The sequence below is a fragment of the Sphaerodactylus townsendi genome, linkage group LG01 (genome assembly GCF_021028975.2).
Source record: "Sphaerodactylus townsendi isolate TG3544 linkage group LG01, MPM_Stown_v2.3, whole genome shotgun sequence".
In the NCBI taxonomy this organism is placed as follows: domain Eukaryota; kingdom Metazoa; phylum Chordata; class Lepidosauria; order Squamata; family Sphaerodactylidae; genus Sphaerodactylus; species Sphaerodactylus townsendi.
In genome coordinates, this window is record NC_059425.1 from 122,254,478 (window position 1) to 122,281,584 (window position 27,107).

The 27,107-nt window shown below is 41.9% G+C and overlaps 1 protein-coding gene across 7 annotated transcripts in view; it reads right to left on the reverse strand.

The window, feature by feature from the left end:
* Positions 1-264: 264 nt before the first annotated feature.
* LOC125430762 overlaps positions 265-27,107 on the reverse strand; it is a 107,970-nt gene continuing 81,127 nt past the window's right edge. For 3 of the 7 annotated variants that reach the window (XM_048492995.1, XM_048492987.1, XM_048492969.1), the window contains 13 exons: positions 26,687-26,825; positions 25,046-25,166; positions 23,937-24,046; positions 20,177-20,326; positions 19,987-20,040; positions 19,656-19,823; positions 18,122-18,274; positions 15,843-15,977; positions 14,013-14,165; positions 10,128-10,337; positions 6,921-7,041; positions 2,922-3,055; positions 265-492 (listed from right to left, as the gene is read on the reverse strand). In XM_048492995.1, the coding sequence (XP_048348952.1) occupies positions 355-492; positions 2,922-3,055; positions 6,921-7,041; positions 10,128-10,337; positions 14,013-14,165; positions 15,843-15,977; positions 18,122-18,274; positions 19,656-19,823; positions 19,987-20,040; positions 20,177-20,326; positions 23,937-24,046; positions 25,046-25,166; positions 26,687-26,825 (1,786 nt within the window). In that variant the 3' untranslated portion in view covers positions 265-354. Of the gene's footprint in view, positions 493-2,921; positions 3,056-6,920; positions 7,042-10,122; positions 10,359-14,012; positions 14,166-15,842; positions 15,978-16,003; positions 16,092-18,121; positions 18,275-19,655; positions 19,824-19,986; positions 20,041-20,176; positions 20,327-23,936; positions 24,047-25,045; positions 25,167-26,686; positions 26,826-27,107 lie in introns of those variants that run through there. The other 4 variants (XM_048492977.1, XR_007244223.1, XM_048493007.1 and 1 more) reach the window with 4 other exon arrangements.

The window sequence follows — 27,107 nt, forward strand, 5'->3', positions numbered from 1 at the left end:
GCTCTATACTGGTTATGAAAGCTGTGGCGATCTCAAGCCTTCAACATGATAAGCATGTGTACTTATGGACTAGGCAGTTGCTGCAGGTCTCGGGAAACAGAAGAAAAGCATGTTGGACCATAACTTGGTACAATTTTGCACACCTTTCATGAAAGGAGCCTCTACATACTATGAACAGATGTATTCTTAAGTGTACTCTGGAACTTCGTAAGTTTGTTAATTGGCAGATTTCTTTTAAGCCTACTAGAAAAAAATAAGAGTGTGGAGGAGTAATAATACTTTATTAACAGCTTGTACAACTACAGATTTTGCAGTTCCAACTAATACAAAGTTTCTAGCTGGAGCACTTTCTACTTAGTGATGTAGCTTTCTTGGTAAACAGTTTTGAGATTTTGTCAGTTTGCAAAACTGCATAGGTTCGGTAGAATGAGAGTTTTCTGTAAGATCTGGCAAGAGTGTACCTACTACTCTGTTTCTCCATCCGCTGGGTACCTGGCAATATAAATAATTATATTATTCATATCTCTGTGAATAAAATACTGAATGGCTGTGATGTTTTGGCCTCTGAAAACTGCAGAAGCCAACTATAATAAAGCTATTATAGCTATATTGGAAGTATTTCCAGGAGGGAGGATGAACCTAATCAACTCAGGCTGCTTCCATACAGAGATGATGCTCTGTCTAGGTCTTGTTGCTGTGTTTTCAGGGGCAACTATCACATGGAAAAAGTCTCTGCATTCTCCTTACTTCCCTAGCTGCTATTTACCTGCTGCAATAGAGCATCTTTTAGACTTAAAAATTAACGCTATTGCAATACAGCACTAATGTTTTCACGTGCTGATTATACAGAAGGCATCTGCATTGTGATGATGGCAAATATGCATCACCACAAGATTTCTTGTACGGATGTTAATTCCTGAAGCTCCACTTTCACTTCTCCCCGCCGCAAGCAAGACCACTTCTAGCCCAGATTTAATTTTGCTTCGCAGCAGATTTGCCCTGGACTTCTTCCCTCCATGGACAGCCAGCCAGCTGGGTCTCCCCCCACACACACCCTCAAGCTGCTTTGGATACTTCCCCCTACCCCTCCTTCCTGTTCCTGACTTTCTCTAAATGCTTGTATTGATAACATCAATATAGTAATAACAGTTTGTTTTCAGAAAGGGAACAGCAGAAGCAGAGTCTCTCTCAGACTACACCCTGTCTAACCTGCTCTGCTTCTGTTCTTCCTGATGATCAGGAGGGCATTTAAAAACTTACTTTCAGACAAGCTTCCATTTTAAAAACAAGCTTCTCTCTTGCAGCAGCAGTGAGAGACAGTGTGTGTATGTGTAGGGACAGGGAGGGGAACAGAATATTAATAAGATCTGTGCCTTTAAGGCTGTTGATGGGCAGAGTTAAGAGAAGTAGCAAAAGGAGAAACTGGTTGAGACTTCAGCAAGCATTTGCGGGGCAGGCACTGGACTGCCTCCTTACATGTAAACAGAAATGTGAGGAGTGCCCTCTGCAAGCCCACTGCACAGAGAAGAGATCTGAGGTAAGTGTTATCTGCATAATCGGCCACAATGTACTTGTTCCCAGCTTTCATTTTAAAAGATCTCTAGCCCTTTGGATTGCAGAGTTGTAGCAAGAAATGTTCAGCCAGTATATTTCTGCCTGAAACTCTAACCAAACTCTTTTCTAAAAATGAAAGCTTAAAACAACTACATTATTGCTGTTTGTCAAGGACTTCGCAGTACAAGCCCACGAAAAGATTTATTCAGCTTGCTCCTCACTTGTCCTGCTTGCATCTCTCTGGAAAAAGACTGATGGGCAAAGAGCTGAGGGACGGACTTTTGTTCCCTGTCTCAGCTGGTTGCTGCTGTACTCTGCCCTCATTCTGGCTGGGCAGAGGTAATGAACCCACTCTGCGCCTTGCTTCCCTCCCGCTTGCCTTTCTCATGAAGATGGGTAAAAAGCTGAGGGAGGGGCTTTTGTTCTTCCCCTCAACTGGCTGCTGCTGCACTCTGCCCTTTTTCCAGCTCCTGTGCACGGGGGGTGTGTGTGTGTGTGTGGAGAATGAGCCCATGGCTATGCACCTCACTTGCCCGCCTCCTGCTTTCCTATCTCTGCCGCAGCAGGCAACAAAGATGCGGGAAGCAGAGGCGAAGCTCTTAACTTGCTGCATTTCTTCAAAGTATTTTTTCTTCCAGCTCAAGTTGGATCTTCCTCTTCCTGCTCCTTCAACTTTTCCTAGCAATATTGTCTTTTCCAATGGCTCCTTTTTTCTCTTGCACTGTAAACTAATGGCATGAGAGGGAAGGAATCAAGCACTTCGTTCACTCTTGACACCTAGTTATTTTTTCACGGTTTGTATTGAAACTGGTCCAATGCATACAGGTCCCTTAGACCTATATGAAGAAGTGCCTTTAGTTATATAACTTGTTAGGAATGGAAAACCAGAATTCATTTTAAGTTAAATCTAAGGGGGAGAATAAAAGAGAGGAGCACTAAAGGAGGAAAAGTATGATTTATACAAAGAACTGGAAGGAGATGCTAGGGTTCGTTTACTTTATAAAATGATTTTTTTTCAGCCCATGAATATTTGTAAAATTTACAATGTGCCCCTCATACTGAAAAGTCTGGAGACCCCTGCTGTAGATTATAATGTTGTAAAGCTGCAGAGATGTAGCTGTTGCGGATCTATATGCCCTCTGGGCATATAGAATAGCAACAGTGGTAAGTGAAATAAATGAAAATTAAACATCCATGTGGAAGCAACCTAAAATTGGTGGTTTTGAAGGTGTGTTTGTACAAGATAACTTCGAATACTGCTATTCTATTAAAATGCATGTGTTTACAAAAGCAGTTCACTTTGTTCTCCAGTAGAGATTCATGCTGATACTTGTCTTCCCTTGTCTTCCCAAACCAACCTTACTCACTGTTTTAGGTCGTTGATTCTTTTCAGTTATATTGTTGATGCTATGCATAGAGTCAGTAGTCAAAAAGTGCTGCTTATAATCCTTTGTTAATGTGAACACTGATATTCCTGTGTTATGAACCCATGATGCAGAGCCTAAAACATAAATATTAAAGCCAAGGGCCATTACAATTTGGCGTAGCTTTTTATGGAACCTCATTTGATAAATTAAAGACTTCTACATAGTATTGTCAAAGGCTTTCACGGCCAGACTCAACTGGTTCTGGTGGGTTTTCCGGGCTGTATGACCGTGATCTAGTGGATCTTGTTCCTAACATTTCGCCTGCATCTGTGGCTGACATCTTCAGAGGTGTATCACAGAGGGAAGTCTGTTACACACTGTGTATTCTTCCCCACCAGACCACGGCCACACAGCCCGGAAAACCCACCAGAACCACTTCTACACAGGTTGGTTAGAAATCAAAACGAACAGAAAAACTAACAGCTTGCTAAATAGTGTCAATTAGCTGTGTTCCTATGAGGGTGGAAAAACAGGATGCTTATGAGCAGCGGGAAGAATTAAAAGTCAAACTGCAGTGACCCTCTTTTTGAGAGGTGGGATTGGGAGACTAGCTATCTTTCTACACACCTAGAGGTTTTCCCTGTTGTGAGAACTTTGTCTCCTTTTCATATTTAGTCCCGCTATGTGGCTCTTGCTCATCTTCATGACAGCTAAGAATTTGCAGTGTGATACAGTCGAAGAGAAATCAAAATAGTTTGCTAACAAACCTATCTGAGGAGTATTTTGTCTTGTAACAAAGCATAAGGCAAGTATCAATGTAAACAAGGATGGGAATACTAGGAGCTGCTTGCAGGGATGTAGGTATAGACTTTTATGGGGGGTTCGGGGGTGGGGCCACACCCCCAACCGCCCCTAGGGCATGGTCACGCTTCCCCAAGCCCCGCCCCCAGCCTAGTGCTTATAAAAGCAGCTCTCCAAGGATTGCAGACTCCCCTACCCTGCCCCCCACCAGCTGGTCTCCCAGCCAGCAGCTGGCAGTTCCTTCTGCCCTCCCTTCTGGGCAGAGGCATAGAGGGAAAATGGAGCCTGGTGCAAAATCTGAGTTTAGCGCCCCCCCCCCTCCGGCAGCTGCTGTGATGCTGGAATCCATCCCCAAACAGCATCACTTTCAATCGTGTTTAAACTAGAAAGCCCAAATTCTCCTTTTAAATCCGCCTTAAAGGGAGAATCTGGGGTCCCCAATTAAACAACATTGAAAGTGATGCGGTTTTGGAGTGGATTATCCCCCACCGTGAAACAGCATCACTTTCAATGTGGCGTAGTGGTTAAGAGCAGGTGCATTCTAATCTGGAGGAACCGGGTTTGATTCCCAGCTCTGCCGCTTGAGCTGTGGAGGCTTATCTGGGGAATTCAGATTAGCCTGTACCCTCCCACACAGGCCAGCTGGGTGACCTTGGGCTAGTCACAGCTTTTCGGAGCTCTCTCAGCCCCACCCACCTCACAGGGTGTTTGTTGTGAGGGGGGAAGCTCCTGTGAGCCTCCTACAGAAGAGAAAGGGGGGATATAAATTCAAACTCTTCTTCTTCTTCTAAACTGAGGACCTCAGATTCTCCCTTTAAATCCATGCTGAAGGGGGTGGATTTAAAAGAAGAATCTGGGGAAATATGGGGGTTGCCTGCTATCAGGGGTGAAATTGTTAAGCTAGCAGCACCAAACTTTTAGGGTATCTTTAGGAGACTCTCCTAATGATACCACCCAGGTTTGGTGAAGTTTGGTTTAGGGTGTCCAAAGTTATGGACCCTCAAAGGTGTAGCCCCCATCTTCTATTAGCTCCCTTTGGGAGTCCATAGCTTTGGACCCCCTGGACCAACCTTCACAAAACCTGGGTACTATCATTAGGAGAGTCCCCCAAACAATCCCTGAAAGTTTGATGCTGCTAGCCTAAACAGTGCGCCCCCTGCAGGCCAAAAACAGAAAAACACTGAAAATGTTTTTAAAACCCACATGAATGGGGGGTTGAACCTGAGGACATGAATGGGGGTTGAACCTGAGGAAAAAAAAACCCTTACCTACGTCCTTGGCTGCTTGGTATGCTATTGTAGTGCCCTATGCAAGTGACAAAATGTGTTGCCTTAACTAGGCTTTTACTCAAATATTTCCTGCATTCTTTCCTCTCCTGCCCCCTTCCAGGAGACTGCCCTGGAATTGCTAAAAGAATCATGATGACTATTTCCAAAATAACTATATTCTGATATAACTCCATTGTACAGGAGAATACTAGTTCCCCCAAGAAGTTAACCGTCACCTTTGCCCAAAATACCTGGACGATCAAGGTGGTTGGGAAGTGAATGAAAATGGAACCAACCAGAAGCATGGATTATTTATATGGCAGTCACATTGATTTTTGACAGTAAATTGCACACAGATTACTTAATTTGCTTTAAAATGTTCAGATTTGGGGAGGGGTCCTCAAAATGATCAGTAATAAGGAACAGGCTTCCTTGAGAAGTTGTCTGTTGCTACTTATTTGTTGTACAACAAGCAGCTGCAGGAAGTGCAAGTTGTAGGATCAGGGTATACCCTCATTTCACACTGTGTGTAGGAAAAACCAAAAAGGCTGTCTAGTTTCCCTTGATAATAACCATCACTACATTTCTTTGCACAAAGAAGCTGCTTAGAAAACTTGCTATGCTTTCCTTAATATAAAAAGTTTAACAATACAAGTCAGTTACTTTCACATTGTTTTTTTAAAGATAAATACAATGTCTAGATGGAGTTTGGGATTTCTAAGAGCTGATGCTAGAGAATTGGACCTGACGGAGGAAGTTTAGTATGTTGTTATCTGGAATAGAAAGACTAGCAGACCTTTTTAGACCAGTGAATGTAATACTGCAGTGTTAGATAATATGTTAGGGAAAATATATACTGTACATGATAAACTCAGGAGAGTTAGAGAGAATTTTTCTCATGTTTAAGACCTTTGATTTGTTTTTCTTGTGCACACAATGTGCCTAGCAATTAAAATGCACAAGATTATTGAAAGTAGATGTGATCAAATCCTGGATTAGAGGAATGATCTGTTTTCTATCAATGTGTTGGACTGTAAGGATAATATAGATTTTCTTATGACACTAACTCAGGAAAAGCCCAATCCAAAGGGGGAGAGGGAGTGAATGGGTTCGTGGAGTCAGCAGGAGCTCGTGCTGTGATGTTTGCCCACTGGGAGGTAGGTAGGTGCTATGGAGCTCAGTGGCACCCAACCTGGAAAAGAGGCTGCCCCTCAAAGCTGTATCAGCATCTGAGGATTGTTTAAACAATCCCTGAATGCCGCCAAATACATACAAGCCGATCCGAATACTTTCTATTCGGATCGGCTTGTATTCGGCCAAAATTTATTCGGGCCAAATATGACCCAAATAGGCCACAATTTGGCCATTTTTGGTGATTTGAATATCCGAATCACCAAGCCTACCTGTATCTCCAGTTTTTAAGACAAGTATAAATTATGATGAGACTTTCAGATGCCAAGGTTGTATTATTTAGAAAGTAATGAGGGGCAAAATTGTATCTTGTCTGGGTGAGAAAACTGATTAGCCCTATTCTATGTGAATTCAACACATGTAGTACAATCCTTCAGTCAAAATACAGTTATTCTAAATGGAAGTAACTTTGCCTTAGATTGCACTGAGATCTATGTGTTGTCCCCAATATTTTAGCAGCTATAGAAGACATATTTTCCTGATCAAATGCCCCCTCCCTTGCTGCTGATTTTCATGGGGGCCAGAGGAATTATGTGCCCAGACAAAACAAATGGGGTAGGATTATATTGAATAAAGAAAAGACAGAAATGGACTAGCTGTTCTCCTCACCGCCATCCACCATGTGCACAAGTCTGCAGCCTCCCACAGCCACTGCTGATTCAAAATATAACTGACAAATACACCTGCAACTGCCTATCATTTGTAGTTGAGGCTGACATCATACAAACCACTTGCATACCTGCAGAGAAGTTGCTCTGGGATGCTGCAGCTTCCATGTCATAAAGCTGTCTTTGAAGCTCATCTACCTTCTTAAAGGCATCCAGCTTTAAACTACGTTCCTGGATCAGTTGGGTTCTTATCTTAAAAAGACACAGTTTTTTTAATGCAATTAAAACCATTCTCCCACTTTATGGTCCTGTTATAAAGTCATGCATAGAGAAAAGGAAACTAACTTTTCATGTAAAAAGTCCCAGTGATGTAACTAGGCAAACTGGAGCACTGGGCAAAACCTGAGTTTGATGCCCCCCTGGGGCGTACCTGGTGCAACGTGCACCCCCCCGGCCCCCATGTAGCTACACCCAGTGACGTATCTAGGCAAACTGAAGTTTGCCATCCCATGGGCAACCGCCCTCCCCCACCGTGACCAAGCAATGACTTTTTACACCAGGTTGTTTCAAAGTCACCATCACATTATAGAACATGCCCCAATTCACAAATCTGAACATAGCAATAGGCCATGCCACACAGTAGAAATAATTTTTTTGAAAACATTTTCAAAATGCTTTCAAAATGTTTTATTACTGCTATGAAAACATTGTATGGTGTTGTATCCAGCATCACTTTCAATGTTATTTAAACTGAGGACCCCAGATTCTCCCTTTAAGGTGGATTTAAAAGGAGAATCTGGGCTCCCTAGTTTAAACAAGTGATGCTGGAATCCACACCCAAACAGCATCATTTTCAATGGTGTTTAAACTAGGGAGCCCAAATTCTCCTTTTAAATCCAAGGGAGAATCTGGGGTTCCCAGTTAAAACAACATTGAAAGTGATGCTATTTTGGGGTGGATTCTCCCCCACCCTGAAACAGCATCCCTTTCAATGTTAAAACTGGGGACCTCAGATTCTCCCTTTAAATCCATGCTGAAGGGGATGGATTTAATAATAATAATAATAATAATAATAATAATAATAATAATAATAATAATAATAATAATAATAATAATAATAATAATAATCAGAAGTGGCGTAGGAGGTTAAGAGCTTGTGTATCTAATCTGGAGGTACTGGGTTTGATTCTCCGCTCTGCCGCCTGAGCTGTGGAGGCTTATCTGGGGAATTCAGATTAGCCTGTACACTTCCACACACGCCAGCTGGGTGACCTTAGGCTAGTCACAGCTTCTCAGAGCTCTCTCAGCCCCACCAACCTCACAGGGTGTTTGTTGTGAGGGGGGAAGGGCAAGAAGATTGTAAGCCCCTTTGAGTCTCCTATAGGAGAGAAAGGGGGGATATAAATCCAAACTACTACTACTCTTCCTCTTCTTCCTCTTCTTCCTCTTCTTAACAACAACAACAACAACAACAACCTTTATTAGGCACTGAGAGAATAAAAGAAAGAAAGAAGACAAGCATTGGCAGGAAGGGAGTGGATTTAAAAAGAGAATCTGGGGAAATTTAGGGGGTGACTGTTGTCAGGGGTGCAATTATTAAGATAGCAGCACCAAAATGTCAGAGTATCCTCATGAGACCCTACTAATGATACCACCCAGGTTTGGTGAAGTTTGGTTCAGGGGGTCCAAAGTTATAGACCCTCAAAGGTGTAGCCCCCATCTATTATCTTCCATTGGAAACAATGGGGTGTGGGAGCACTCCCTTTGGGAGTCCATAACTTTGGACTCCCTGAACCAAACCTCACCAAACCTGGGTGATAGCATCAGGAGAGTCTCCCGAAACATCTCTGAAATTTTGGTGCTGCTAGCCTAAAATCTGCATCCCCTGCAGGCCAAAAACGGAAAAACACTGAAAATACAAAATCCCCCACAAACGAACCTGCATTTTTGGCGCCCACCACGTGGCGCCCTGGGCAGCTGCCCACTTTGCCCAATGGAAGGAATGCCTCTGCTCAAGTTTCTTAATTGTGCTCATAGCTTCCAATCTGGTAACTGAATAAAGGGAGTCCAAGGAAAGACTGAAGCACTGAAATTGTTGCTCTGAAAGCTTATCTTACTGGAAAACATAAGAATCCTCTGTAATCCAGCAAAGGCATCAATCTCTTGGGCGTCAAAGAGCATTAAGTTTAATAATTTAAAAATCCTCTTGACTATTCTACACAGAACTTTATAAAGACGCCTCTGAGCTAACAGGACTTTTCAGAGGCGTTCCTCCCATTGGGCAAAGTGGGCAGTTGCCCAGGGTGCCCCCTTGTGGGGGGCGCAAAAACTGCAGGTTCCTGGGCTGCAGAGGGTGCAGTTTTTAGGCTAGCAGCACCAAAATTTCAGAGATGTTTCGGGAGACTCTCCTGATGCTATCACCCAGGTTTGGTGAGGTTTGGTTCAGGGAGTCCAATGTTATGGACTCTCAAAGGGGGTGCCCCATCCTCCATTGTTTCCAATGGGAGCTAATAGGAGATGGGGCTACAGTTTTGAGGGTCCATAACTTTGGACCCCCTGAACCAAACTTCACCAAACCTGGGAGGTATCAACGGTAGAGTCTCTTACTGATACCACCCAGGTTTTGTGAAGTTTGGTCCAGGAGGTCCAAAGCTATGGACCCCCATTGTTTCCAATGAAATCCCCCCCCCTTGCATGGATTTAAAGGGAGAATGTGAGGTCCCCAGTTTAAACATTGAAAGTGATGCTGTTTCAGGGTGGGGAAGAATCCACCCCAAAATAGCATCACTTTCAATGTTGTTGGAAAATTATTTCTGCTGCATGGCATGGCCCATTGCTGTATTCAGATTTGTGAGTTGGGGGATGTTCTATAATGTGATGGTGACTTTGAAATGACCTGGTGTAAAAAATCATTGCTTGGTTGCTATGGGGAAGGGTGGCTGCCCATGGGGAGGGCATCAAACTCAGGTTTTGCCCAGGGCTCCAGTTTGCCTAGGCACACCTCTGAACTTGAGGTATAATTATAAAAGTACAATCTTCAGAGCACAACACATTTTCAATTTGTCAGCATTCTTCCATCTGACTAGCTTCCCAACTACAGTTCATATTTGACTGTTCCTCGGTAAAGGCGTGCATTTATGTCCACCTAAATGCCTTATTATCCGGAGTTTTGCAAATATGTATCTTAATTTGCAAATATGTGTACTCTGATAGAATATGCAACTGCAGGGCAGGTAGTATAGATGCTGTATAATGTGATTTTTGAATATAACTTTTTGAGGAGAGAAATCTTTTAATTTTTCTTCTGTTCCAAAATATAAATCATATGGAGACCTTACTTGGTGAATTTCTTTTTTCACTTTCGTTTCTTGAAGCTTTCTTATCTGCAAGGATTTCTCTGTTTCTGCTGACAGGCACCGCAGTTTCTGTTCTCTGTTTCCAAGATCCTCCAGCACCCTTTCCAAGCTCTCTGTCTTAATCTGATCGAGTTTCTGTCTTCCGTGGACTTCTTGACTCATCCTGTGTTCCGACTCTTGCAGCAAGTGTTCCTACGCCGGTCAAGCAACAAGCTGTATAAAGGTCACTTGTATCGTGAGAGAAGATGCACTTATTGATAATAATTTATTCTAAAATTTATACCACATTTTTTTCCAATATGTGATTTCAAGGCAGAAAGTAAGCATATCACAGATCAACATCACAGTTTAAAAATACCATGGGATAATCTAAAATTCAGAATATAGACAATGAGAACAGAATTTTTTTTACTACCCCCAATTTCAAATATGGTAAATGTAGTACAACAGATTAAAAGTGGTATGTATGCCTCTATACTTTGATGTCACATTTTCTAGCATCATTTCAACCTGTTATCATGACTAAATTGGTGAAGTATGCAAATACTGAATTTTAATGAATTTATTTGTTTTTCCACTCTTGAACAAAGAGGCCCAGACGAGTCTTTCCCAGTTAACTGTAAGACAGAGTTGATCTGGCAGGCCTATGGTTGAGGGCAGCAGTGGTTTACATCTGTTTACTGGCCTGGATTCTTGAACTTCTCTCCCATATCCTCATTGCATTGTTGATGTTTTTATTTTATTGTAAACTGTGTTGAGCCCTGCTTTGCCAAGTAGAGGGTGGCATATAAAATATAAATAAAATTATTTAAATCTTCTGGAATAATTCTAAATTATCGATTGTTACTTCTACACTTCATTTCCAAGGTTTCAATCCTTTGTTTTGCCTTTCCCATCCACAGATCTTGCCCTTCTAGGTATAATTTAATTCCTTTCTCCCTTTCTTTAATTTTCACTATTTCTTATGTGTTTTCTTGTACAGTTTTTTGCCTTTTGATAATCCTATTGATATCTAGTGTCTCATGCTTTGCACTTCCTTTTTATCTTCTCTTGTGTGTTCTCTTCTGCCTGTCTGAATTTGAGTTCTTTATTCTGATCATTTAATTTGATTTGTCACTCTATATTTGCTGTATCAGCATTTCTGAAAGTTTACCCACTCCCTCTAGAGCAGACCTGGGCATTATACAGCCCGCGGGCCACATCCAGCCCGCCGGATGACCCTGACTGGCCCCCCTGCAGTGCTGGGGAGCAAGGCATCTTTGAAAGCCCCACAGAAGCCGGTTGCCTTGGTTGCCGGCTTCTGCGGGGCTTTCAAAAGTGCCTCGCCCCCTGCCTTTTGGCCCGGCCCTCCACAATATTTTCTGTTTCTTATGCGGCCCCATGGAAAAAATAATTGCCCACCCCTGCTCTAGAGTGTCTCATTCATCATCTTCTCTTAGCTTAATTTTTTGTCCTGCTCCAGTTGACATTATCTTTTTTGTTTTCCTTCTTTGCACAATTATTTTATACACTCTTTCCATATACCATCACTTTACCTACATAATCAACAATATTCAGAAAACTGGTTGTGGTGGGTTTTCCGGACTGTGTGGCTGTGGTCTGGTGGATCTTGCTCCTAACATTTCGCCTGCATCTGTGGCTGGCATCTTCAGAGGTGTATAACACAGGGAAGTCTGTTACACACTGTGTCCAGAGAGAAGGGAATGTTTGGGGTATATATGGTCCATGTCCCAGGGTGGGGAACCAATCATCCTGAAAAATCTGCAGTTGCAGGTAATTGGCAGGTAATGATAATTGCTGAAAGTTGTTACAAAAATAATCATAAATCACAATCTGATAGGCTAATCCTTATCTCCAGAACCGCAACTCCCTTTTTTCCAGCTCTCAATACATAAAAGATTAACATAGTTTTTTCCCATATACTATCACATTAATATCCTCTCTTTAGACTTCAGAATCAGTTTTAAAGAAAAATAAAATGGGTTGGCTGGGCCTGAAAGCTGTTTGCCGGCTTGCTTTTTTCTCAGTTCTTGATGAGATCAGAAGCCCTCAGTTCCCTTATGATCAGGTCTGCAAGGATCCACCTGCCAAAACACTTCTCCTATCAGAAGAGGGAGAGAAGACAGAAATATCCCTTCTTGCCAGTGTTCAGATACCCCACAGTAAGACTGCCATTACCACTGGCGTAATGCCCATTGGGCAAGGTGGGCAGCTGCCCAGGGCATCACCTTGTGGGGGGGCATCAAAATGCTGGGTTCGTTTTTGGGTATTTTAGTGGTTTTCCATTTGTGGCCTGCAGGGGGCGCAGTTTTTAGGCTAGTTTTTAATTTAAACCACACCCAGGTAAGTAAGAAATAGATTGTAGTAAGTTAGCCGAACCAGTGAAATCACAAAGGGAAGAAGTAAAGATTAGCATTAATTAAGCTAAACTGATCAAGAATATCATTCAAGGTTTTGACTTCTGGAGTAATGGCCAGGGGTGTAACGAGGCAGCCCTGGGCAAACTGTAGCCCTGGGCAAAACCTGAGTTGGATGCCCCTCCCCCCCCCATGGGCAGCCACTCCACCACAACCAAAAATTTTTTGCACCAGGACATTGGTGCCTGCAGGGGGTGCATTTTTAGACATATCAGCACCAAAATTTCAGCATATCATCTGGAGACTGTCCTTATGCCACCCCCCAAGTTTGGTGAGGTTTGATTCAGGGAGTCCAAAGTTATGGACTCCCAAAGGGGGTGCCCCATCCCCCATTGTTTCCAATGGGAGCTAATAGGAGATGGGGCTACAGTTTTGAGGGTCCATAACTTTGGCCCCCCTGAACCAAACTGCACCAAATCTGGGGGGTATCATTAGGGCAGTCTCCTGATGAGACCCTGAAAGTTTTGAGACTGTGCCTTCAGAAATGGGCCCCCTCCCCAGCCTGCAACTCCCATTGACAGCAATGCAGAAAACTCAATGCAGAACAAAGATTCTTGGGCAAATTTCGGGATGTTCTTGCAGGGAGGGCATTCTTGGACGTATCAGCACCAAAATGTCAGGGTATCATCTGGAGACTGTCATGATGGCAACCCCAAGGTTTGGTGCAGTTTGGTTCAGGGGGTCCAAAGTTATGGACCCTCAAAAGGGTATCCCCATCTCCTTAGCAAAGAATGTGGGATGGGGTATCCCATTTGAGGGTCCATAACTTTGGACCCCCTAAATCAAACTGCACCAAACTTGGGGGGTCCCATTAGGATAGTTTCCAGATGATAGTTATGGACCCTCAAAACTGTAGCCCCCATCTATTAGCTCCCATTGGAAACAATGGGGGATGGGGCACCCCCTTTGGGAGTCCATAACTTTGGACTCCTTGAACCAAACCTCACCAAACTTGGGGAGTAGCATGAGGACAGTCTCCTGATGATATGCTGAAATTTTGGTGCTGATATGTCTAAAAATGCACCCCCTGCAGGCACCAATGTCCTGGTGCAAAACATTTTTGGTTGTGGTGGAGTGGCTGCCCATGGGTGGGGGGGGGGCATCCAACTCAGGTTTTGCCCAGGGCTACAGTTTGCCCAGGGCTGCCTCATTACACCCCTGGCCATTACTCCAGAAGTCAAAACCTTAAATGATCAAGAATATTAGCTTAATTAATGCTAATCTTTACTTCTTCCCTTTGTGATTTCACTGGTTCGGCTAACTTACTACAATCTATTTCTTACTTACCTGGGTGTGGTTTAAATTAAAAACTACAATGTAAAATGTTACTAATATAAAAGGAAGAAACTGATTTTAGTGGAGAAAATTGCACTGATGTTACCAGAATCAAGAAAATAAGAGAATTCCCGTTAATATCTAGAATGGGTTGCAGCCAAGCTCAGTAGCAAACCTGTTTGTCAAGCTTTTGCTTCAACCTTTTATTCTCTGCCTGAGACTGTGCCAGAGCTTTCCTGGCAGCCTTCAATTGTTGATGAAATAAAACAGCCTCTTGTTCCGCCATCACCTTGCATTTCAGACACGCTTTTTTGTTTTGAATGGCCTCCTACAAGTGCAGAAACAGAATGCATAAAAGAGAATCCATGGCCATTTTGATGAAGATTTATTTATTTATTACATTTATATCCTGCCATATCTCTACAACTCAAGGCAGCTTACAATAAAAACAATCAAAAAATACAATAAATATACAATAAATATGAACATTTTAAAAACACAAATACATAAATTTAAAAGCAAGTACAAAGAATGGCGTAAAAACAATCCAAAATGGGAGCACAAAAAACATGTCCCATCTCAACAAGGACCGGAGATGACTTAAGAAAAGGAGAAAGGTCCAGCTGGCTTGACCAAGAAGGACCAGCAGAACAACTCTGTTTTACAGGCCCTGAGGAATTGTGACAGGCCCTGCAGGGACTGGATGTCACCAGAAAGAGCATTCTACCTGGCCAGCAATACGGGGAGAGGCTGTCATGCAGATATGCAGGTCCAAGACCACTAACGGCCTTAAAGTTTAATACCAAAACTTTGAAGATGACCCGGTACTCGACAGGCAGCCAGTGTAACTCTTTCAAGACAGGTGTAATATGATCCTTGCTAGAAGTTCCAGTTAAGAGCCTAGCGACTGTGTGCTGTACGAGCATCAGTTTCCAGATCTACTTCAGAGGCAGGCCAGAGTATAGCGAATTACAGTAGTCTAGCCTACAGATTACCATTACATGGATTACTGTGGCCAGGTCAGTTTAGGAGGGGGTAGGGGATTAGATGCTGCGCTTGACACAGATGGAAAAAAGCAGCCTGGGCTATCTTGGTGACTTGGTCTTCCAATGAAAATGTGGAGTCCAGAGTCACCCCCAGGTTCCTAACAGATGAGGAGAGATGGAGGACCTCACCATTCAAGATTGGCTTCTGAAAATTCCCCGGCCAATTCTCCCGAAGAACCTCCCATCTTTGATGAAATCAATTTCAGCCTGCTTGTGCCCAACCAACCGGCTACGGCCTACAAACAGTGCTGGAGAGCCTCGGGGGGAGGGGGCGGGGGGAGGACGGCTGGCCAGCCCTCCATTGTAAGAATGAGCTGGATGTCTTCTGCGTATTGATGAAAACCCAGGCCAAAACTCCACACCAACTGGGCCAGGGGCTGCATGTAGTATTAAACAGCATTGGGGAAAGGACGGCTCCCTCTGGCACCCCACATCTAATGGGGCGCCGCTCATAGAACTTTCCCCCCAATGCCACATGCTGCTCACAACCCTGAAGATAACTTTGGGTGCCCTGTAATTTGGTATCTTTGTGTCCTTTTGCATTTACTGTGAAAAGAACAAGGACCTAAAGTGTTAGGTTTATTTTCATTCTTGTGCTATTTCTAGATTTGTTTGAAGATTTGTGTTCTTTCCTCTGAAAATGAAAGCGAATTATAAATAGTGTTACTTTAAGTAATGATTTTCTTGTTCTTTGAGTATATGTTATATGAATGCAATCCAATGTAAGGTTATGAAAAATAAAGAAACATAACTTTCCCCACCTAGTTTGAACATGGATTTGGGGATTCCTTGTTCATTAACATATTAACCGTCTTATTCAGGACTCCCAACCCCACCACAACAAGAATGAGTTAGCTTAGCTTAACTAGTGGATGATCACTGTATCTTTCTTGATTTGAATTTTACATGATGACATTTCACACACTTTATTAAAGAAAGAGGCTTTGTGGTGCTCTCACCTTCTCCATCTCTCTCAAGGAAGCAGATGTCTGTGCTTTTTGGACTGTTTCTTTCCAGCCACGCATGGTTTTCAGTTTGCACACCAACTCACTTAAACAGCTACTTTCATCCCTTAGCTCCTGTAGTTGCCTCTGCTAATAAAGGCAGATAATTCCCATCAAGTCCCCATCAGACAAATCCATAGTTTCCCCAACATCTATTTGGCTATGCTGTTTTAAGCATTAGATTTTGTACTATGGAGAAAGAATCTGAAACATAGGGGAAAGTGTATAAATAATATACCCTTAAATGAAATCAAAGTATTATGGCTGTGACTATTCAAAGTTATCCAAAACAATGGCACTGACAGATGTAGACTGAAAAATCCATTTTTGTATTATAGACTACCACAATGAAACATGCATTTCATCTAGGATGATTTTATTCCTCCAGTTCTGGGTTAAGTTTAATATATGATCTCTTCCCTCCATTTATGCTATATTTATATTTTTAGAATAACTGCTTTCTGATGAAGTCAATCTGAAGAGCTATCATACTTTGGTCCCATTATGAGAAGACTTGATTCACTGTAAAAGACAATAAGGCTAGCAATAAGTTGAAGGCAGCAGGAAAAAAGGAAGAACCAACATGAGATAGATTGACTCTTATAAAAGAATCCACAGGCCTTCTGTCTGCAAGACCTGAACAAGGCTGTTAACAACCAGACATTTGGGATGACATCAATTCATAGCACTGCCTTAAATTGGAATTGTCTTGATGGCACACACCCATGCAATATTGCACTCAAACAGCATCACATGTAAACTGGCTGTCATCTGGCAAATCAGCTATGCATGCCTGTCAGCTGCTTTGTGTGGGTGGCAGCCCTGTTTAAACAAGATGCAGCGTGAGTGTTAAGTCCCATCGAAAAGTGCTTTTGCTTTGGCCAGATCTGGCCTGTGTTAACAGTAGAGACAAAGTGGTATCTCTCAGCCTTTTTTGTGCCTCAGCTTATCAAGCCAATCTTTTTATTCTTAACATGTTTTTGTTCCCTCTGCTTGTATTGAACATCATTAAATATAAATCAGCTTTAGTTTGTGGTAATAGCTCCTCTAATCATTCCCCAGTGCTGCATGGAACTTTCCAGACCCTGTGCAGAACTGAATCACCTGGGAGAGTTTCCCCTGCCAGGTGGCCCCTCATCTACACAGCACCAATATGGTGGCCATGCACCCATGCGGCTTACAGGGAATGCTGGTTTGTGGTATTACATGCCTCACACCTGCCTGAGTGTAGTGTACTATCACTGAAATGTCTTTGCACATTAGTGTTTCTTCTGTTGCTCAAAATTTGTCATGAGACACACACGCAGGCGGGACACCAAAGTATGTTTCTTCCTGCTATAATAAATTGGTGCATGCCTTTACCTTTGCAGATTTGGAAGACATAAACTTTCAAATTTCTCACAACAGAGACACTCCAGTGATCTAAGTGATAAGCTAGATTTCACCAAGGCTGATTTTGCATGCCAAAATTGCCCCTCTTTTGGCACGGGGAATGCCCCAATGTAATCAGAACTTTTGCACAGTCCCCAGTTCTGCAGCATGACTGCCATGTTTCTGCCCCAGAGCTGCCCCGTGGCAGTGGCTTTGCTCCACGGATTTCCAGAACCACAAAGGTTGAGATTCTTTTAGAATGCCCCTTTGTTACTCCCGCTGCTGTGAGGAGAAACGGCACTTCTCTGACACACTGCATGGATATTTCAGAGAGGGGAGGAGAAACGACATTTCCTGCATGGATTTTTAAGAAAGGGAGGAGAAACAGCCAGTTACTGTGACACCCTACAAGGATTTTTCAGAGGGGAGGGGAAACCGCCCGTTCCTGTGACACACTGCAAGGATTTTTCAGGGTTTCCCTCACCAGCCCTGACTTGAGGGAAGGAAAGAGCCGGGCAGCAGTGGGGAACTACAAGCAGGGTGAGAAGCCCCGTAGCAGGTACGCACCACGGAGCACTTAGAAAGTGCAAAATCAGCCCAAGTGTGTGTGGGTTAGCAACATCATTGAGTCCTAGGAAATGAATGAGATGTTGATTCCTGATTAGATCTGTTTTTCAGTATCACTTTTCTATACATTTTAATTTGTACTCACATCTATTGATTATTTAGAAAGTGCCTAAACATTGATAATTGTTTCAAAACTACACTGAAAATGCTGTACTAATTTCTCTCAGTGTTGCATATTGAAATTCGTCTGTTCACTTTTCTGCAACATTCAAAAAAAATCTCTCACATCAGCTTACTTGAGCTAAATGTTCTCTGAGCTCAGTATTGTCTTTAATGGAGCCAAACTTCTTCTTCAAGCCAATCATTTTGTCCACTCCATCTCTTCTCACCTGACCGATGATCTCAAACATACGTCGATTGATGCTTAAACGGTAATAATCCAATTTTCCCTGAAACCACAGAGGTTAGAATTATTTATATAAATGTATATGAACTGAAAGGAAAGCATACAATTCTATAAGTTTTTAATTTAAAAACTCCCTAATTTCAGAAACCGTAAATCAATCTTGTGTTAAGTTTTACCCATTTTTTATGAAAGGTCTAGGGGCAAGTAAATTAGTACCTCACTGCAGCCAATGGAAAAAGAAAGATAAATGTCAGCAGCATTGTTGGATAAAGAAAGGAGTTAGCTATGCTGGTATTTGCTGTGGTTTTTCACCTGCGTGTCTCAAACATGCTTCCATACATGAATGGTACACCAAAAAGCACCCAGCTGTCAAAACTAAAGAAAAATAAGATACAAAAATGATGCTTGTTCGATGTCACAAACACTAAACTCTGTTTCACATAAAGATAATAGTTTGGTCAGTCGACGTGGAGCGGTTGAGAAAGTTGTATGCTTCAACAGTTCAACAGCTATAAACCATTTGCATTCTCAAGGGATCAAGATGAACCCAGATTTTGCAAAATTCACAAAAGAAGACAAGGCATTAAAATGTCAACATAAATGCTGATTCCCTCACTCATTCTTTCAGCATATACTGTAGGTTGTATTTTTGTTAGTCATGGGAGCTAAAAAGTGTTATGGGGTTTTTTTGGGTGGGGGTAGAAGATTAATTTCCAATTATTTTTTCAACACCCAAACAAAAGATATTCTAGTGAGGAAGCCAAATGTTACAACAAAAGTAAAGCCCTGTGGCACCTTAAAGACTAACACATTTATTTGACTAAGCATGCTAAGGACTTTTCTTTTGTTCATAACAAAGACAATAGCTACACAATACGCTACAGAAGCAGATTAAAAATAGTATTTGCCTATTAAACTGAAAAAAATCAAATAGTTTCGCTATTTAAAATACATGTTATTGTTTCCTTACTACTGACATCTAAACTGTATTAACAGATTATATCTGTTTCCACTTTTTCTAACAGAGCTAGAACTATGATGAAACTATTCCATTCATGCAAGACACAGAGTAGAATGGGCAGCCAGCTGCAGTTTTCACCGGTGGCACAAGCAGTAGATAAAAATAACCACAGTATGAAAGATAAGTGAGAAGAGGGGAAAAGAAGATAGAAAGAATTGTGAGAGATTATATTTCAAAGTGCTGGAGATGTAGTGCAACAGTAGCTGAAGTGTGTGATAGTTCTATGCAGACTGCCTAGTGGCTGGTCCAGGCCTCAGGAGATTAACAAAATCCAATAAATGATGTTTACCTCCCCCGCCACCCCGCAATCCTGTTACCAAGTAAATAAGCAAACTAAATTGATACATCTTCGAAGACTAAATTGACTTGCAGTTTGCACTCGAGGGGAACCTTTTGTACCTACTTTCAGTTCCAAACACATCAGGAATAAGTTTTGCACTAATGTGCTATAATCCTCTTGCACCTCTTTTCTTATTTGTTCTTTGAGGGTGTTATCTTCTCTTTGTAGATCAGCAAATTTGGCTCTCAGAGTTGTTATTTCCATGATCATCTCATGGCTCAGTTCAGCTACCTAAACAAGGAAGAGAAAATGCAATAAAAACTATCTCTCTCTGTCTCTCTCTAAATTCATTAATTGATAACTTTAAATAACTCCTTTGATTGTATATATACAACTAGCAACAAGAGACATGCCTGGGTTTAGCTGAATAAAAATAACAGTTACTGCTACCCACCTGACTAAGCCCCAACTCAGCATTTCTGTCTTTGTCTTCTGTTGCATGCATTTTCTGAAAAAGAATTAAAAAACATTTTCATTTCCACCCAAATCACCATGTTTCTACTTGATCAGTTCAGCAACCAGGCAAACCCCTTCCGAGGGAAGAGGAACCAGATCAACACATGAAATCAATAGCATGAGAATACTTGTTCTTTTTGATACAGTAGCTGATGCTGGTGCTGGAGGATATTTTCGTAGAACATGGAATAGATCTCAAAGTTGCTGCGTTCTCTGGCCATGATGTCACAACCTAGAGCAGTGAGGCATCTGTGTAGGTGGTCTTTTCCAGTAGTGATCTGGAAAAAAATCATCCCAGAAAACAAAACAAATGTTAGTTTTCCCAGAAGTGAATTGCTTTGCAAAGCTGCTCCTTTGCTGACGTTACAACACATATTTTCAAAGTTTGAGGTACAGTTGCCAACCTCCAGGGAGGGCCTGGGAATCTCCTGGAATTACAAATGATCTCTAGACAACAGTCCCTCTGCAAAATGGCAGCTTTGGAGGGTAGACTGTATGGAATTAGACTCTGGTGGGGTCCCTTTATTTCCTTCCCCAAACCCTCCAAGATCCAACCCCACATATCCAGGAATTTCTCAACCCACAACTGGAAATGCTAGTTTGAAGCCTTAGATGGTGGGCTAGCTTCGTCTGGATTTATAAGCTATTCTGCTGAACCAGCAACACCACACTGGCTTTGGTGGGCTGACTGCTATTGAACAACAGCCAGAATCCAGGCCTGGGTAAATCATATTGACATCAAGCCGCCCAGTGGTTGCTGCAAGACCTGGTCCTCATCAGTTCTTTCTCAATGGCCTGCTCTTCTTTTCTGCTTTTGAAAGAAATAAAAAATTTTTTTAAAGGTCAAACCAGCCATGGCAAGCACCCTGTCCCCACCCTCTGCCTTTTACTGAAAGAAACTATGGCTGACAATACTGTTGTAGTTGCCCAGCAATGGCCACAACAACCACTTGGAGGGCATTCATTCCTTAAAATGACAGGTGCTGCTTCTGTTACTGTTTTTGGTAGGATAACCTCCCCGATTACTCCTTTTAAAAAAATTCAGCTTTTTCTGCAAACCTGGAGCGTTTACAGGTTTGTAGAAAGAGCTGTGTCATCTGTCCATAAATCCAGTCTCTAGATTTAAGTATGTACAGATTTTGCTATGTTTAGAATTAGATTGATAAAGGACAAAAAGTACATTTTGCTTAGGGCTGGTTTACATACCCTATTTATTTATCCTGATGTAATTTTAGTGAAATTTTATTTACCTTTATACCCATTCTTTTGGAAAGTAATTGGCAAAATGAAGCAAATATGCAGTTTACATTCAGACTAGTTGTGGAGTGACCTGAAATATACAGCAACTGATATAAACTCATCAGGGTTTTTTTTTTGCTAGCATTTAATTTTATGATAGCTGATGTCACTTTACTGATTACATAACACCAGGCTATGAGTATTATATTCTCAAGGAGTTCCTAGGTACTCCCTGCTAATACAAACAGGAGTATGTAATTTGGCAAGCACTCTAAATATCATGCCATACCTCCTACAAGCTTTCCAATTCATTTCCCAAGATCATTATCTGAATCATAAAGGGACCAAGCTGCAAAAGCAGAATGATATTTTGGCCATGACTATTTAACTTTCATTAAAACATTCAAGGGGGTATTCTTAAAACAAAGAAATTGTTTATTTCATACTTCCAGCATGGGAAAAAGTCTTATTGAAACTGAGAAAATGTTTTGTTGTGTTTTTTTTAAAAAGGCATGTGTCACCATCTATTGACATAAAATGATCTGGTTTCAGTTTTAACCAGAGAATATTAAACTTCAGATAGGTTTTCCACTAGCACCTAAACCACAGCTCATCACTGTGTCAAAAAGAAATGCAAGAAAAATGCTAGTATCATGGAGCTAGCTTAGACATCGCACTAAACATCAGTCCGCATATTGCATTAAAGATTTGTGACAGGCTGCTTTCTGGTTTACATCCAAGACTTGCATAACAAAACTAAAAGGAATGCCTCTTAGATGTTGCAATATTACATGGACTACTCACAGGAACTCTCTAAATTCAGCAGGGTGAGAGTAGACATTTTGGTGATTATAAACAGTTAAATCTTGGCATTAATGGTTGTGAAACCCTACCACCTTTTTTCTTTGTGAGTACATGCTTTGCATAATACATTGTAACTCTGACACCACATTTCTAGTAGCTCCCTATATGCAAAATCAATTTATAATACACCAAATGAAATCTGAAACTCCCACAACAGAATGCTCCCCACCCAGGTTTTTAGATACGAACACAAGCTGAGTTAGCATACATTACATAGTGATAAGACATAGTTTGGGCAATGCATGTTACCCCTCCTCCCCAAAAAACATGGGGTCCATGAAGTCAAAGGTTTTTTGATCAAACATTTTTTGATCAAACTAGAAAATCACAGAAGGCAATTAAGTCCAATAAAATATTCTCATAAAGAGAAAGCCAGATTTCTATGGGAAAATGTAACCCCCTTCCACCAGGAGTTTGTCTTATGACTCCATGGGATCTCCTAACATCTAAAGCAAAATGAATGGCCGGTGCTTGTGGAATGACAGCCCTACATTTCAAACTGCTCATCATTCCAAACAATACAGAACCCTTGTTCTTACCACTGGCCAAAAAGAACATAGTTTTGGATTACAAAAGAAGCACCTTAATTTCCCCTGTATTATCACGTTCACACTATTTTTACCTCTCTCTGGCAACCCCCATAGCCCTTCCCCTGCCTCATTCTCTCATCAGCCATTCACCAACCTGCCTCTCATCTTCAGCTATATTTAATTATCATTTTGAAGTTTTTTAAAACTCCATGATCTAACTTTTTTTAGATTTCACATTTTCCTGCAAAACGGGGGGTCCTTTTCAGACTTGTAAAAAGATCTGTCTTGCCTGTTCACAGCTCCAGTCACTGGTTTTAAGTATTCTCAGATTTGACTGACTTGGTTATTAGTATACAGGCAGGTGACAACTTGCAAGGGCTTGTAAGAAGCATCTCATTTTCCCCTCACCATTATTTCTTCTTTTCCGTTCTTAAAAACCTCCATAGCCTCTCCCTTTTCCCACTTCCTTTTTAGGACTACCAACTCCAAGTTAGAAAATTTCTGGAGATGTGGGCGTGGAGCCTTGGGAGGGTAAGGTTTGGGAAAGAAGAAGAAAAGTTTGGATTTATTCCCCACCTTTCTCTTCTGTAAGGAGACTCAAAGCGACTTACAAACTCCTCTCCCTACAACTGACACCTTGTGAGGCAGGTGAAGCTGAGAGAGTTCTGAACGAACTGTGATTAGCCCAAGGTCACCCAGCAGGAATGTGGGAATGGGGAAACGACTGTGGTTCACCAGATAAGAGTTTGCTGTTCATATGGAGGAGTGGGGAATCACACACTTATAGAAGCAAAGAGGGATGGCAAGATCTTTGGATACTTAAATCCAGCAACTGGAATGGGCAAGACAAATCTGTAAAAGGCCCCAGGTTTGCAGAAAAATGTGAAATCTTAAATCTTTAAAAAAAATAATTTGGGAGCTTTATCATTTTGGGTTCTTAAAAGCTCCCGATTTTTTTTTAAATTTCACTTCTTCTTTTTTTTTTGCAAACCTGGGGCCTTTTACAGATTTGTCTTGCCCATTCCAGTTGCTGGATTTAAGTATGCAAAGCTCTGGCTGATAGATGAGGTTAAAATATTTCTAGCTGATAAGATGAGGTTAAAATATTTCTACTTGCCATCCCTCTTTGCTTTTCTGTCCATTATTGTAGTCAATTAATATAAATTTAATTAATTAGAAGCTTCCCCCTCATCAACTCTATACTTCTTAGGATGCGACATAAATCTCTAGTAATACAGAAATATAACCTGAGCACCTCCGCATCAGTTTCTTTGTGATTTTCCATTAACCTCTGTATAAATGACTCAACTATTTCTGGCCTAGTAACTGAGAAGCTTTCTTGCATGCTGTGATGTTTCCAGAGCTCTGAAAGAATAAAGAACAGAACTTCACCAACAATTTTCAGAATAGAGCAGTGGAAGTTGCAATCTTCAACAGCAATTACTTAAAGAAAGTTTCATTGAAATAATCAGCATCAGTGCATATAAAATAGCCCGTTATGGAGGCTGCTTCCAGTGTTCCCCATGGCAGTTGCCTCCAGAGGGCAGGATTTTAATATATAGGAAAACACCATATTAATCCCCCCCCCCACCACAGAATAGTTAACTTGAACAAAATGTTTGTGAAGTCAAGTTCTCAGCCTTAGGATGGAGCATCATTTGTGGTGGGGTGGGGTGGGGTGGGGTGGGTAGAAAACGATGATGATTTCAAACAGATAGGGCCAGGATTAAGTTTTAGCCAGGTAGCTCTGAGGCAGCTCCCTACAGCCTGCCCCAGGGGGCAGCCCATCACTAGGAAAGGTGGGGCAGCAGATCTAGGCGCTGCAGGCTTTTCTCTGACCTGCAGCTCAGATTGAAAAGGAACAGGCTGAAGGTGCTCTGGGTATTAAATATCTTTCTCCTGACCAGGACCCGCTCCTTCCCCCACCATTACCTGCAGAGTTCATTTCCTTTGCTATGTCTGCAGGGGCTCACTGGTTAGTAAGAACAGGGAGGAATTTTACCCAGGGTTTTGATGGGCTAACAGCCACTGGGGCTTTCACCTTCCCCATAATAAAGAGTAAAGTACTGTATATGCATGATTGTACAGTTAAAAAGATCCACATTCAGTAGTCTGTGTTCTACCCCTCCACCGCTTCAGGTCTCTAAAGCAGTCTGGTGTAACTTGGGGGGGGGGGGCGGGGCGGGGCGGGGCGGGCATGTAGTGGTGGTACTCCAAACAGACAACAGATAATATGCATGTTTCAGAAGCATGGGTTGGTCCACCCCTGTTCATTATGTAGACCTGCATATTATCTTTTGATTTGGCTAGTACAAGAAAAAAGAGACTTTATTAAAATAAGCACGATATATATGCCATCTTTACCAGTGGGAAGGTTTCTCTCTTCTCTTGCTTTTTCAGATATAACCAGTGTCAACTCTTTGTTTATTTTCTTTTGAACATCATGAATCATATGTATTTCTAGACTTTCCAAGAGATTTTTGAGCTAAAACCAGAAGATATTTTATGTACATTAGAAAGTCAAGACGATTCAAAGGCAACTGACATTCAGTATTCACACTGGCAGTGTACAGGGTTATCTTTTATTAGGAAACATTTGCCTTAGTTGTATGTTTAATACAGTCCACACACAGGCTTTTATGCATTTACTGCTCACCTCAGGGCTGTTTGCTTAATAGTGGGGTTTTCTGTGATTTTCTGTTTACACAAGAGATTGGGCCAGAGGACTTGCACAGTTCTCAGGTCCATTCAGCAGAGACAAGCTAACCCACAACAACAACTTTTATTTGCAACCATCAGCATTAGTCACAACAACTAGAAACTGAAACCAAAAGCTCCACCCAATAGGACCAAACTAAACCACAAAGATAGTATGGGAAGAACAGTCTTCTGTTCCACACATCAGAGGTGTAGTGGGGGAAAATGGCACACTCTGTGCCCCCATGCCTCCCCTGAGTTCCACTTACCTGAGCCAGCAGCAATTCCAGGCAGCCTGGCAGGCCCAAGGGGTGCCTGGCAGTGACCCTACTAGACCGCTCCTTCAGCCAACAGAGCCTCCGCCAACTGAAGGACTGGCCTGGCAGAGCCAGGGCCGGGACCGGCCAAGGGAGGAAGGGGGGTGTTGGGGGCAATTTTCCATCCCTCACATGACTGAATGGGGGCCAGCCCAGGGCATTTGTCCCCACTCAGTCCCGTGGAAGCTACTCAGCCCCATGTCTATACATACATACACAGTAAATACAGCAGAACTCCTTTTGCCTACATTATATGCATTTTAAAAGGGTCCTTTTTTTTCCAGCATCACATAGCTCAATAGACCAGTCCCTTGCTTCAACATTATCTAAAGTAGTTCTGCCAGTCCAACAGGGGCAAAAGGTTAAATCCTGCATGCCTTGATCCTGCAACCCCCCCCCCCTTTTCCCCCTGGCATCGAATAGCTTAATAGACTAGCAGTGTTTTTAAAATGCATATTTAAAAAGCCTTCTGATTTTTTTGGAAATGGTGGTCAGAAGAGTGGGAAAAATGGCTGTTGGGTAGGTAGCTGGGAAAGGTAGGAAGAACCAGCAAAACCTGGATAAAGAATCAAGCTTTCTGTTTCAGCTGTTTTCGTTTGCAGAGAAAAGCAAAGCAACAGGAAAGGTCACCTTTAACCAGCATTTGGAAATAGCGCAGCTTCTTTGCTCTGCCACGCAGTGACTTTGGAAAGGGCAAAAAACAATGCATAAAGGAAAATCTACGGTGAAGGAAAAGCAAGCTGGCTGTGAGGCAGAATGCAAGTAAGTAAATGGCCACACTAACTACCTGATGTGCCTTTAAGAATACACTGATGTGCCTTTAAGAATACACTGCCCTTCATAAATCAATCATTAATCAGTTTTCAACCCTTAGATAGAAGTTCAAACATTATAGTTCTGGCAAGATTTGGATTTCTGTTAATATTTTTAAATACTTTTGTCTATCCTTTACAAAGTTCACAATCTACTCTTGTCTTCTATTTCTCTTTACCTGCTTTGTTTTGAGCTCAACTTCTGAAACTTCTTTAAGAGGACATATACATTGAGACGTGGTAACAAATTCTTCGAATTCATCTTCTATACCCATATGTATGGCTACAGATCTTATAGCTGGGTAAAAAATTTCAGCACTAGAAAAATGCAGAGTTACAGATGTTGTACACACTTGCACATATAAATAACAACACTATGTCCTAATTATTTTGCAATTACCTTCTCTCATTTTCCTCACTATTATATATCTAAGTTTTTCTTCCAAATTTTGAAATTGCATAGAAGAAGACTTGGCTTTTGTACCCTACTTTTCTATACTATAAGGAGTTCCTCTACTGTACTGAACTGCAAAGAAACTTGTTTTCTAAATCTCTCTCCAGTCAATGCACGCCCCCCCCCAACATCGTTATCCCCGCCAC